Source organism: Benincasa hispida, chromosome 4 (genome assembly GCF_009727055.1).
Source record: "Benincasa hispida cultivar B227 chromosome 4, ASM972705v1, whole genome shotgun sequence".
Classification (NCBI taxonomy): Eukaryota; Viridiplantae; Streptophyta; class Magnoliopsida; order Cucurbitales; family Cucurbitaceae; genus Benincasa; species Benincasa hispida.
In genome coordinates, this window is record NC_052352.1 from 25,765,794 (window position 1) to 25,779,620 (window position 13,827).

Consider the following 13,827-nt stretch of genomic DNA (forward strand, 5'->3'; position numbering starts at 1 on the left):
AGGGTAAGATGACTAAAAGACCTTTTATTGGAAAAGGTTATCGAGCCCAAGAGCCTTTTGAGTTAGTACATTCTGACCTTTGTGGTTCTATGAATGTACGAGCTCGAGGTGGTTATGAGTATTTTATTAGTTTTATTATGATTATTCTAGGTATGGGTATGTTTATCTTGTGCAACAAAAGTCTGAATCTTTTGAAAAGTTTAAAGAGTTCAAGGCTGAAGTTGAAAACGCATTGGATAGACAAATTAAAAAACTTTGATCAGATCGAGGTGGAGAGTCTAAAGACTCGGCATTCCAGGACTATTTGATAGAACATGGAATCGTTTCTCAACTCTCAGTGTCGGGTACACCTCAGTAGAATGGTGTAGCGGAGAGGAGAAATAGAACCTTGTTGGACATGGTTCGTTCGATGATGAGTTACGCTTCCTTACCGGACTCATTTTGGGGTTTCGCAATGGTGACTGCGGTATACATACTCAACTGTGTTCCTTCCAATAATGTTGCGAGAACACCTCTGGAGTTGTGGAATGGACGTAAAGCTAGTTTACGTCACTTCCACATTTGGGGTTGCCTTGCACATGTGCTTGAGGAAAATCTCAAGAAGTTAGAACCACGGTCGAGGTTATGCTTCTTTGTAGGCTACCCCAAAGGTACACAAAGAGGTTATTTTTATGATCTGTTGGAAAATAGGGTGTTTGTTTCCATGAACGCTACTTTCTTGGAAAATGATCATATTAGGGAGCATAGTCCACGTAGTAAAGTCGTGCTGCATGAACTTTCCAATGAAACTACTAAAACTTCAACAAGAGTTGTTGAAGAGCCTACTTGATTAGCAAGAGTTGTTGATGGTAGTTCATCTAGTAGGTCGGATCCACCTCAAGGGTTGAGGGAACCTTGACGCAGTGGGAGGGTTGTGAACCCGCCCATTCGCTATCTAGGTTTCACAAAAATTCTAGCTATGATAGCAGATGGCGACGTTGAGAATCCGTTATCTTATTAGAAGGAAATGGAGGATGTAGATTGGGATGAATGGGTCAAGGTTATGGATCTCGAGATGGAGTCGATGTACTTCAAATCAGTATGGGATCTGTCTCTTATACACATCTAGATGTGTATAAGAGACAGCCCTAACCGTCATATCAGATGGCGACGTTGAGAATCCGTTATCTTATTAGAAGGAAATGGAGGATGTAGATTGGGATGAATGGGTCAAGGTTATGGATCTCGAGATGGAGTCGATGTACTTCAAATCAGTATGGGATCTTGTAGATCAGCCTGATGGGGTAAGACCTATAGGTTGTAAATGGATCTACAAGTGCAAACGGGGTGCTGATGGGAAGGTGCAAACCTTCAAGGCTTGACTTGTGGCAAAGTGTTATACCTAGGTAGAGGGAGTCGACTATGAGGAGACTTTCTCGCCTGTTGCCATGTTAAAGTCGATTTGCATCCTCCTGTCCATTGCAGCTTATTATAATTATGAGATTTGGAAAATGGACGTCAAGACGGGCTTTCTGAATGAAAATCTTGAGGAGATCATTTACATGGTGCAACCCGAGGGATTCATAGCCCAAGGTCAAGAGCAAAAAGTTTGCAAATTGAATCAGTCCATTTATGGGTTGAAACAGATGTCTAGATTTTGGAACATATGGTTTGATACTGCGATCAAATCGTATGGCTTTGACCAGAATGTTGATGAACCTTGTGTCTACAAGATGATCGTCAACATTTCAATAGTTTTCTTAATGTTGTATGTAGACGATATACTACTTATTGGAAATGATGTAGATCTATTGACCGGAGTTAAGAACTAGCTAGCGACCCAATTCCAAATGAAAGATTTGGGAGAGACTCAGTTTGTTATGGGTATACAGATCTTTTGGGATTGTAAGAGCAAAGTCCTCGATGCTGCTTAAGTACTCGATGCAGGACTCTAAGAGAGGCTTACTGTCGTTCAAGCATGGAATCACTTTGTCTAAGGAAATATGTCCTAAGATGACTCAAGAGGTTGAAGAAATGAGACGGATCTCATATGCGTCTATCGTTGGCATTTTGATGTACGTGATACTCTGTACTCGATCAAACATCTGCTACATTGTGGGCATAGTCAGTAGGTATCAGTCTAACCCAGGCTAAGGTCACTGGGCCGCAATGAAGAACATCCTCAAGTATCTTCGGAGAATGAGGGACTACATGCTCGTGTATGGATCTAGGGATTTGATCCTTACTGGATACACGGATTTTAACTTTCAGACTGATAAGAACTCTCGTAAATCCATGTCAGGGTCAATCTTTACTCTTAACAGAGGAGCTGTAGTGTGGCAAAGCACTAAGCTGGGGTGCATCGCTGATTCCACTATGGAGGCGGAGTACATAGTGGCTTGCAAAGCTGCTAAGAAGGTCGTCTGGCTCAGGAAGTTTTTGACAGAACTAGAAGTTGTTCCAGATATGTCTAGGCCCATTACCCTCTATTGTGACAATAATGGGGCAGTGGTGAACTCCAAGGAGCCTAGGAGTCACAAGCGCGACAAACACATAGAGCGGAAGTATCACCTGATCCACGAGATAGTGCATCAAGTATCTTCGGAGCACAATGTTGCTAACTCACTTATGAAGGCTCTCACGACTACAGTGTTTGAGGGTCACCTTCGAGCATGGGTCTACAGGATCGTCCGCGGCTGGACTAGGGCAAGTGGGAGATTTTCTTGTATTGGGCTTTTATGCCCTAGTTTATTGTTTTGTACTAGTTTTTGTATACCCACTTCGCTTTAGGATAAGTGAGAGATTGTTGGGGTTGATGCCTTAAAGTCTCATGTCCTGTAGTTTGTAAATAGTTTGTACGAACGCTTGTGATGTATAATATATGATATTTTACTTCACTTCTTGATTTTGCTCAGTTGAATGTTTTCTTTGCTTTACCACAAACCAATAATCCCTGGTTATCTTTATGTAACTTAAGCATGTATGTGATGACATACAAGTGGATCATGTCTTAAGGGATAACCAAAATGGTCTGTAGCATATGGATATAGGAGGGAAACCGTATCTTGGTAACACTATGGATGTGGCCCGCTTTGTGGAATGGTCACAAGTGTTGTGACTTGTCACAGATGGTCTGATCCTGATCATTCGTGTAGGGGATATGCGAGCGGGGGCGTCCTATACAAAGACTTTATATAAGACCTGAACACGAAGTGTTAATGTCTCGTTATATAACACCGTTCATGATAAAGACTTCACTTCATTAGAACAACCATAGGTAACATGACCTCAATCCTGAGTGAGTTGGGAACTCCTACCATTGAGGACGGTTCTTTGATTTGCATGGGTGCGAATGGCCAGCTCGCCGACTCAACATAACTTTGGGGATTCGTCTGATTTGGGAAGTTGGGACTCAGCTACACAAGATGAAATTATTCCTTACTAAAGCAGGGTAAGTTAGATAATGTCCCTTAAAGGAGTGGGGATATAACTATAGGGCAAACGGTAAATTGAACCAACTGTACTACGAGCATCTATGAAGGGTCATCATACTCATGATTGGTTATATCCATGGACACATAAATATTATATGTGGTAAGAAGAGTTTTAGCTGTTGGTCTTAGTGGAATGCATGGTAGTTAACGGATGGTGGATCTTGTGCTAAAAGAGTTTAGTTCAGTATTCACGTACCGTTGGAGCTTCAAGCCATAGGTTCATAAAGGTCCCTTGGTAAGCTTGGATAGAAGTTGAGAATCAGTTTTTGGTCAGTTTGAAATGGTTCAAAAATTGACAAGAGAGAGTTCGATATATATGATATAATTTGAACTAAATTAATTATATATGCATACTAATTGACTTAAAATGTATGAGATACATTAATATTTGGGAGGAAATTGGATATACAATATGATTGTATATCAAGTAGAGGAGCAAAAACCACTTATATAAGTATATGATATCAAACACTATAGATTAAGAATATAATATGATTATATTCATTATTTAATTAATTAGGCGTTATAAGAATAACTGGCCGAGTAATTCTCCGGAATCGTGCCGAAAGTTGAAGTTTCGAATTCAGTTCTTGTAACTGAAGAATAAAATGAAAATTATTTTCATTTTTTGGCGATAACAACGAACAAAGAATCAGAAAATCAACTCACATTGTGAAAACCTATACGATCGCTTAGCGTTGAGAGCCTATACGATAGTGCCCGTCTGCCTAAACGATCGCAACCCACGCACTAAATGATTTGCCCTCGATTTTTTAAATGATCGCTTTACATTTTCTATACAATCGCTTATGCGCCGAGCAGACCTAAACGATCGCTTACCATTTGATAGACGATCGCTTAGCAAAACCTACACGATCGTGTCCCTTTTTTCTAAACGACAAGCACTCAACTATAACGATAGTCTTCTACTACTCCACTTGCTTGTTCGTACTACACGATCGTCTTTTCCTCCTTCCTTCTACCAATTCCATCAAAGTCCACCCTTTGGATTCTCACTCCGAGAATACCGAGGGCTTCGAGTGGTGGTGTCGTTCTCGGTTGCTGTTGGTTTGTGTGCTGCTGATCGTGTAGACAACCGTGGTGCTGTTAGGCGACTATTTGCTGGACAATAAGGAACGTAGAGGATTTCGCTTCTGCTGGACTGAGTTCGATTGAAGAAAGTCTTCAATTGGTATGTTTACACGGTCTTTTGTATTTTAATTGTTAACGCATGCCAGTTATTAGTGTTGAATGCATATCTGTTTGTTAGAATGTATGTGTGGTAATTCTGTTACAATGAAATCGAAAAAATCCGCTTCCACTCATGGATACTCTTGTTTAAGAGTTCCTTCAAAAAAGTCCCTTATAGATAGATTTAAAACAAATTTAATCTTTTATGCCAATCAATTTAATCCTATTAAACCAAGTTTAAAAGATTAATCTAGGTTACTAAACTCTTTAGAACCCTTTGACTTAGGTCTATCTCAATCTAATTGTAAAACTCTTTTAAAAAACTTAAGTTCACCCTAAGTCCACATGCAACTCTTTCTTATTGATTTTAGTTCTAATTTCCTTTATAACACTTTAAACGGAAACAACCAAAACCACAATGCAAAGTGAGACATGCAAGGCATTCATAACGATTATAAACAACCAAATGTTATTCATTCATTGCTACTTCTTTTATATAACGCTTATACAAAATAGCAACGAAACAAGCATAACATGTTTCCATTCACCCTTAGACTATAACACTTATAATAAAAGGACGATGCATGATAATGCTTATTGCATGCAAAATATAACTCTTATATTTTATTATGCATGCGCATGCTTTCATGTAATTTCTTCATGCTAGATTATAATATTTATAATACATGATACATGAATAATAACACAACCTAAGGTGGGTTTTTAAACTATATGTCAAACATTTTGCCATATAAATACCATACATCACATGTATAATAAAAAAAAATGTTGATGAACCGGGTAAAATTGCCTCAAATTCACAAAAGTAAAGTTAACTATTATAAAAACAAAGAGTCTCCAGTTCAAACAGGCGAATCGGGTCTTGAACCGTCTGGGCGAAGCAATGTGTCTCCAACCATTGTTCACCAAATTCCCCGCGATCGTCTACACAAAAGAACAAACACTTCGCTCTATTGTTTACCAACGCTCCCAGAGCTAAACGATCGTTTAGCAACGATTGTGTATCTTTTATTAAGCGATGAAGCCCGAGGTATGTGATTATCTAGCGCGCTCCGCATAACGCAAGCCTTACACGATCGTCTAAACAACTACGATGCGGTAAAGCACCATCGCCTAAATGATCGCTTAGCGAGCGCCTTTGTATCGTATACCGCGTGATCGTGTAGGTAGTAACTAAGCGATGAAGCAAGCTAACTACACGATCGTTTAGCGTGCGCCTTCTTCTAAACAATAAGCATCAAATACTCCCACTACGATCTAAGGCTCCAAGAGAATAGTAGGGAAGATCTTGTGGTGGTTCACAACCAAAGAAAAAGGAGATTGCAACTGAAGATTAGGATTCAAGAGGTACTTCAAAGGTTAGTGTTGAAACTCTGTTTTTAGTTTATGAGCATGTTGAATTTGAATCCAAAATTAATGAATCAGAATGCTTAATAATCCTGTTTTTCTTCTGCTGCATGTTTGTGTATTCCAACACTAATGGAGTATGACACATGGCTAATTGATACTAAACATGGACATCTATATTACACTTAATACATAATATTTATAATAATTAGTTGAATTTTTTTAAAAAAGAAAATTCATCAATCAACTTTGCTAGGGCACCCTACTTTGGGAATCTTAAATGGGCCAAGCCCATTTAAGTCGCGGCCCAGCACAAAGCGATGGTGTTCCGTCTGAGCCAAAGTTCTTCCCGCCCCACCGTGTCCGGATGGCCGCACGGCGGAGATTACCTGGAAGAAGAAGTGACTTCTCTTTTAAACGATTCACAGAAAATTGACAATTTGAATTGCCGGATCGGAGTTCCATTTTCAGGCGCCGTCGATTTTTCCATTCCATCAGTTCCGCTGGTGCCTGGAAATCCGTAATTTCTTCACTAGAGAAGTTGGCTTCTGGCACTCCCTGCTGCATCAAACCATAACAGGTGTGCATTATCAATTCGATTAATCCATGCAGAAAGAGTGAAGAAAATTTTTGAGGAATTTCTCGAATTATAAATTAATCTTTAGCATCCATTTCAGACAATTGAATAAGCTCCAGATTGATCTGAGAATGACTCGTACATCATTGTGATTCATGTGCAATTGCAGCGTCGTCTGCAGAAGTCGTATTTTCCTTCGTCCAGTTGTTTACCATCTCCATCTGTGGTCTGTGTAATGTCTGAGGTGAGCAAGAGTCAGGTACTTAGGTTGTGCATTGTATCGGTTGTGATGGTAATGTACATATCAATTGTGAATTGGGAATTTGGGCTTGTTCTTGTGACTTATTTTTGCAGGTATTTTTGGGAGCTCTTAAAGTAGTCATGATGTTTTTTCAGTATGTTACCTGATTTCATACTGCTGTGACGCTCACTTATTGGAAATCACAGGGTACTTCCATTGAGCGCTTGATTGAGGAAAACAAATGTTCACAACCCGTTCAGGTGGATCCCGACAATGGAGTTTCAATGGATATACTGAAGGAGGACATGGATGAACTGGTCAGTGCTTTTTTTTTTTTTTTTTGTCATTTTTTTTCCTTTTCAAGTTTATATTGGGATCTATCTGGGCTTTTGGTTGGAATTCCTGAGAATTCGTATGATCACTGAAAAGTTCATATCAGAATATAACATATCTAAGATAATCATCAGTTTCTTCTCTTAGGAAAAAATTTCCCCTCATGAATTTCTCTCTCATCATTTCCGGTATTAAGAACCAGAAGAAAGTTTCAATTGTGAAGGATTTGCAACTTTTACAAGATAGAGTCAATAAGGTGGATGCTAATGTGGTGCAAAATTTGATATCATGCTTAAAGACTTTGGAGGTCAGCACCTTTGTTTGGCACTTACAGTCTCAGTTTTTCTCTGAATATTAATTGCCATTTGCCTCTCTGCATTTCATTTGTAGTTCTTGTGATTTTCGATTTGTTCCTCTTTACAAATTAATTTTTAACTGGTTTTCTGTTCCTTATAAAGGGTCTGAAGATTTCGTATTTTCTTTGTTTTAGTTGAAGAGTGCTGATAACTGAAGGGCCATCTCTTGGGAAAAAAAAATAGTTGAACATTTCAGGGTTCTTTGAAGTATATCTCTATTTAAATCAACTGAACTTTTTTATTGTATTTTATTTTATTTTTCTGTTTAATAACCATCTGGATAAATCCTTTTTGTTCCTCTCGCTCTGTTGACAACCTGTCATATTGTTTCTAATACCAGGCTTTCTCACATATAATATGTATCTTACCAATTTCTTTTCTTGTGCTTCTGCTTCATCAGATTTGTGTTACAGAGCTTATTATTGTAGCATGTGCATAGCTTTCGTTTCCCTGCTTGAAATGAAGGCTGTTTATTATCCATATATCTTCTTTTGTATATGGTATCTGTGATCGCCAATTTACCTCTTTGGCTCATCTAAGATAAAATTTTAAAATTTTGTGATGGAGGCATGGCAAGAGTTATGTCAGAAATTGATACTGCAAGGGGTTTGGTTTGAAAGTGTTGCCATTTTGAAAGGTTCCTTTTCATTTTTGTTCTACACAATAATGTTTAATTGCATAATTATCTAAACATACAAAACAATTTTCAAAATGGTCAAGGTTATTTGACCCTTTTCCTATTTGCAGAATTATGTTCTTTAGAACTATCAACCGTTTTTTTTCAACTTCTTATAATACATATATATATATTCAACTTATAATTTTTGTTTCTGGTAGAAGAGAACTTTTTGACCAATTAACTGTCGGGTTTCAAATGCACCTTGGTTTGTTTTAGGACCTTGGAAAGCAGGAATCTGAATTCCTATCTACTTGTAATTCAAAACGTAGTAAATTACAAGATGAGATTATCGAGCTGGAGGGAAGATTAACTGGATACCATGAATGCTCAAATTTCTTGGATAGCTTAGATGATTTGATTAGGGAATCTGAGGAGGAATTGAATTCAGTAAAGAAGGTAAATCTCTTTTTCCCCAAAGCAGTGATTTATTGTGTTCTTTTCATGCATGAAGAATTCAAAATTAAGGCTTGAAGCAATTCAATGTCATGATTGATGACAAAGCAGAAAATTGTCCATCACTCAAAATTCCGTCATTGGATCCTTACCTTTTTTGCATTAGATCTAGTTAACTCGTTGATCTATTATCTTGAATGTAACTACTGTGTTTTTTATCTTTATTGTAGGCACTCACATCGAGCTTAAGGGAAACACTAGCATTAAAGAGGCTTCTTGATGACGTGCCAACCCAAACTGAACTCATCCAGTCTGTTCTCTTATTCGCCTTCCACTTTTCCTTCCTAAAAATTATTTTGTCTGTTCACTGCACGATTTCATTATCTTCAATTTTTCTAGGTGATCATGACATCATTTTCATTTTTTCTTGGTGCTAATTGCATCATACTTCTTCGCAGCGATTATTGCGTTGTTATCACTTTTTTTTGGTGATAATTTGAGTTTTGTTAGGTATCCAAATCTGCAAACAGTAAAATACCCAACAAGACAATTCCCAAGAAATGGAGCAAGACTTTAGAATGATTTATTTATATACTTCTAGGGAAAATTACAATGGAAATCAACAACAAGAACATAAGGAAGATAACAAATAGAACAGTGACAAACCAGCACTTTCAAGTGGGCTGGAAATCCTCCACCGAATTCCCAGATTAGGAATCCTACTAAATTCTCCACACTCTAATCTTCCCCTCACCTACTATTCATAACCCAAAAGAACAAATTTCACGTCTAATTACTAGAATACCCTCACTACTAATTATATACCAATTATCCTACTAGGAGCCGTACAAATTCCTTAGTTGATCTTGGACGCTTGTTCAATTTTCTGAGCTGCTGCAGCTGATATTTTGGCTAAAAGTTTAGGACCACTATCTAATGAAGTTTTTGTGTGCCTCAAACACTAGAGAACTTCATTTTGAAAAGTGAAACTCAACCCTTAGGTCAATAACAATTCTCAGCCTCTAACTTGGTACCTTCATGATGAAGGAAACTAATTAGCTTCCGCGTGGTCCCATTGTCTGATCTATTTCTGGCTGTCGGATTAGTGTTGGAATTAGACCATGCAGAAGCAACATGTGAAACTCCTATTGGTGAATGGCTGGAAATTATGGAGCATTTTGTTATATCTATACAAATAATTGCCCTATTTTATTCTTGCTTTGATTATTATTCTTCACGCTCTTAATTGCATGCAGAAATGAATTTAGCTTCTTCCTATAGTAGCAGCGGCATGTCTATGCCATTCTTTTCTTCACACACACACACATACAAGTTTTTGTGTTAGCTTACTTGCATCAATTGCTTGATTCTATAATATTTTTCTTTTCTTGTAAGATGTTTAATATTAATGGTAGGTGAGAACCATGATTTGCATCCATGTTGTTAAAGATATATGAGTTTAAATCGTGTCTATTCAACCATTGAGCTAATGGCCGTTCCATCACATGCCTGTGTATAAGCTATGAGCTCTCTCCTTTCCCCTTTTTTTTTCCATCACATTGACTGCACTGTGTTGAAGACAGTATGCAGTTCATTGCACGTGGTACACAATTATTTTAGACGTGGAGACATCTATTCATTTATTTATTCCTCAACTCTGGCTTTTGAATTTCTAAATATCTGTGCTATCAACAACTCAAGAGATTTCTGAAATTCTTTTCTCTTCTCAAATGTTCACACGGGCACCTTGAAATACTTCTAAATGCCTTATGTTTAGATGGAAAGTCATCCTCTTCTGATTTAATATCAGTTTGCAGGTACGAGCGCCGATTTTCAGAGCTATATATTAACATCCAGGTTCAATTTTTAATTTTCATGAATTACTAGTTTGATTTGTTGAACTTCTTACAGATGATATTTTACTCTTCTGCTAAAGACGTACCATCATGCAGGATAAACTTAGGCAAACACGCAGATTCTATGCAACCTACAATGCACTCTTGGAGATAAAGGATCTGATGTTAAAGGAGACATCCTTATTGAATTCCATAAGTTCACAGGTTGATGATCGTTAAAAGAATACACAGTTGTCATTTGTTTCTGTATCTATACGTTAACGAACTACTTTTCCATGACTGCCATTGTGATTATGAATAACTCTTGTAGCAATGTGTATGCCATTTTCTTTTGTAATGGGTGTACTTGGAATAATTCACCTTTCTGCTGCATGTTAAAGTTTGTTCCTTTTATCTACCAATTTTATGAGGAAATTTGCTTTTTAATGTTTGGGGCTAGTGATGGTGGTCATTTCAAGAAGAAAAATGAAGCCATTCGTAGGTGGCTTGGCTTCTATTTGTACACTATTTATCTGCGTAAGATTTTCTCAACAACCATGTACAGGTTTGCAAGGAGCATCAATGTCTCATGAATAGAAAATATTTTTGAAAGAACTTTCTAGTATCACCCTCCCATGCAATAATTTACAAGTCATTTGCTACTCCCGTTTTCATTTTAATTTTGAGTTCTTGATAGTGAGGCCTGAGGGGGGGTGCTTCAATGCTTAAAACTTTTTGATAGCATCAGTGTTTGTTACCGTTTTCCAGTGGTAATGCATTGCTTTACATTCACTTGTGGCCCTGTGGGTTGTGGGTTATATGCTACTATATGTTAGACATGATTACTGTGCATATGTTTGGGACATCACATCATAAACTTGGGTCCAGAAAAAAGTAATCAATCTTGTTAGGCGATCAACTCCAATGTACTGATGTTCCCTTGCGAATTTTGTAGTTTCAAGATGCCATAGCCAGCTCCACGAGTCAAACTAAACTTATTGATTCCATGGAGGGAATTCTGAAAGGCATTCAACTGGTAATTCTCCTTTCCACTGTTGAGCTTGTGACATAGGATGGAGTAACTAACTCTATTGAAGATTTATAATTGGTGAAAGTATTAACTTATAAATTAGATACTGTCAATGAACCATATAAAAGAGCCACAAGATCAAACCTAGCAAAAAATATCCAAACTTAGCTACAAGATCAAACGCATAAAGGAGACATCTAAACTCTACTAACAAAATGTTCAAGCCCAGCTAAAAAGTTTCCAATACAATGGTAAAATCTAGAAATAGCATACCAGGCCACAAGAATAGTCATAACTAGCCTTGAATCTCTAAAAAAAATAATAATAAATACAAAACAAGGAAATATTATGAATTGAGGCTATTAAATTCACCTTTTATTTAGGTTTAGAGTCTAATTTGATAAAATAAAAAAAATTTGAGGTTAACATTTATCAACTCAAAGCCAAGGAGGAAGAATGAATTTTTCTCTTTCTTATACTAGTGGGCCTTCTTGAGTTGTAGTCTTTTTATTTTTTATTTTTAATAATTATTTATTTTAGTAGTAATAATGATAATATTTGTCACTAATATCTACAGAAACTAGATAAGGTGCATCTCTCTCATCAAGAAGAGCAGCAGGTCTGCAATGCTTTGAAAGAGAAATATGCTGTAGCAACTGCAGAGCAAAGACGTTGCTATACACTCTTAAAAGCTTTCCAGGTGAGCACTGATAGTGTCTGCTTGTGAACGATACAATACTTTCTATGCTTAGTTTTTGAAGCCAACGTGATTATTGCTCAATTGGTTAAAGACCTCGAATTACTTGGTTTATCTTGTATTTTGATTACCTATTATATCTCAATATTTTGGGTTCTATCAAACAAGACAAACCAAGTAATTCGAGGTACTTGAACCCTAGGACGGTCTGCGACGACGGGGTTGCATGCAGTGGAGCCTATCGTGAAATTCTCTTTGAACTTGAAACTTAACCTGAATGAGATATCTTACACAATTACTAAAACACCATGTTGCAACAAATTGATGAGTTGGGTAACAGCTTCTTATCAGCTAATTTTTGTTGAAACTCGAGAATAACTTGGTGGGGAGAAAAAAAATAAAAGGATGAGCTAAAAACCCTAGTGAGTGGTAGATTGTAAGAATTAAGAAAATAATTTTCAAAGATCATTAAATCAAATAGTTTGCAGATGATAATATAGTAAAAACTCTTTTAAAGTACAATTAAAAATCTATAAAACTCGTCACCAAACCTGTATCCTAATCTCTAGTCATAATGGCATGAGGTAATCTTGATATGCGTAATAAAGTAAATCTCTAGTCATACGTGCACGTAGAACAGTCTTTTTAAGGTAAAGCACCCCAATACACAACCCAAAGCCTGTATGTAAACTACGGTGAATCCGAGGATCTCTCTCTTAATATATACTATAGAAACACATTCACATAGCACTTGAGTAATCACTAAAGGTACATGGGTCTAGTGATTTGAAAAAATACTTTGTTTCAAGTCTCTCCATAAATCTCACTTAACCATAAAATATCATTAATCTCTTCATTCGTATATCACCTACTTTTTAAAGCATGAAACATGCATCAAACATGCATCAAAATCATATTTAAACACATACATTTCTCAAACATATATATACCCCTAATTATACTGTAATAACACCCTAGTACCATTCCTATCATAAACATTTAAACCAGGCTGTTCAGTTTGATACATGAAGGATCCCATAGTGGTATAAGCCCTCTAAAACCACTGCTGTCCTTGCTTATTTTCTTTATTTTTCAGGAGGAATGTGCGAAGAACGAGAAGCTTCGGACCCAAAATTTCACGTGAAAGGATTTTAACCATCACCAATGCGTGTGTTAGCCTTCATTCAATTTGGTAGGTGTTAGAGTGAGTTTTTGTGCCGAAGGGGAAGAAAGAGAAATTTCATTAGAAGACTTCAATATAGTCGTGATCAATTTCAAATGCGTCGTCGTCCTGTTCCGATCTCAAAGCTAGCTGGTATGTGAAACTAGTCCTCCTTTTAATGACTTCTGATCCGTAATTGCCTAACCTTTCAAGAGATAGAGCATTTGTGTGTATAAATAATGTTAGTATTTAAAATTTTTCTACTCTAAGAAAATTTCTCTCCACCCTAGATTCCCCCTTGGAATGCTTCACTTTTGAGAGGAGGATTAAAAAGTCTAGTGTACATTAAAATAACAATAATAATTATTCAGTCTCACAAGAATAATATATATCATGTTTTGAATATGCATGGTATTGAATAAAAATATTGAAAATTATTGAAGGGATCCTGTTTTCCACAGACAAGAAATTGATTTTTCTCAATCACTTGAT

General features: G+C 37.0%; 1 protein-coding gene across 7 annotated transcripts; it reads left to right on the plus strand.

The window, feature by feature from the left end:
- The first annotated feature begins 6,342 nt into the window (after window positions 1–6,342).
- LOC120075912 (coiled-coil domain-containing protein 93) lies at window positions 6,343–13,740 on the plus strand. 7 transcript variants are annotated; one of them, XM_039029655.1, is made up of 11 exons: window positions 6,344–6,612; window positions 6,710–6,868; window positions 7,057–7,167; window positions 7,380–7,490; window positions 8,435–8,614; window positions 8,842–8,921; window positions 10,429–10,468; window positions 10,564–10,671; window positions 11,402–11,482; window positions 12,054–12,176; window positions 13,270–13,740. In XM_039029655.1, the coding sequence occupies exons 2-11, from the start codon at window positions 6,845–6,847 to the stop codon at window positions 13,315–13,317; spliced, it is 906 nt and encodes a 301-aa protein (XP_038885583.1). In that variant the 5' UTR covers window positions 6,344–6,612; window positions 6,710–6,844; the 3' UTR covers window positions 13,318–13,740. The 7 variants fall into 7 exon arrangements, with proteins under 7 accessions (XP_038885588.1, XP_038885583.1, XP_038885584.1 ...); XM_039029656.1 differs by having other exon boundaries at window positions 6,779–6,868; XM_039029658.1 differs by having other exon boundaries at window positions 6,779–6,853.
- The last annotated feature ends 87 nt before the right edge of the window (window positions 13,741–13,827 follow it).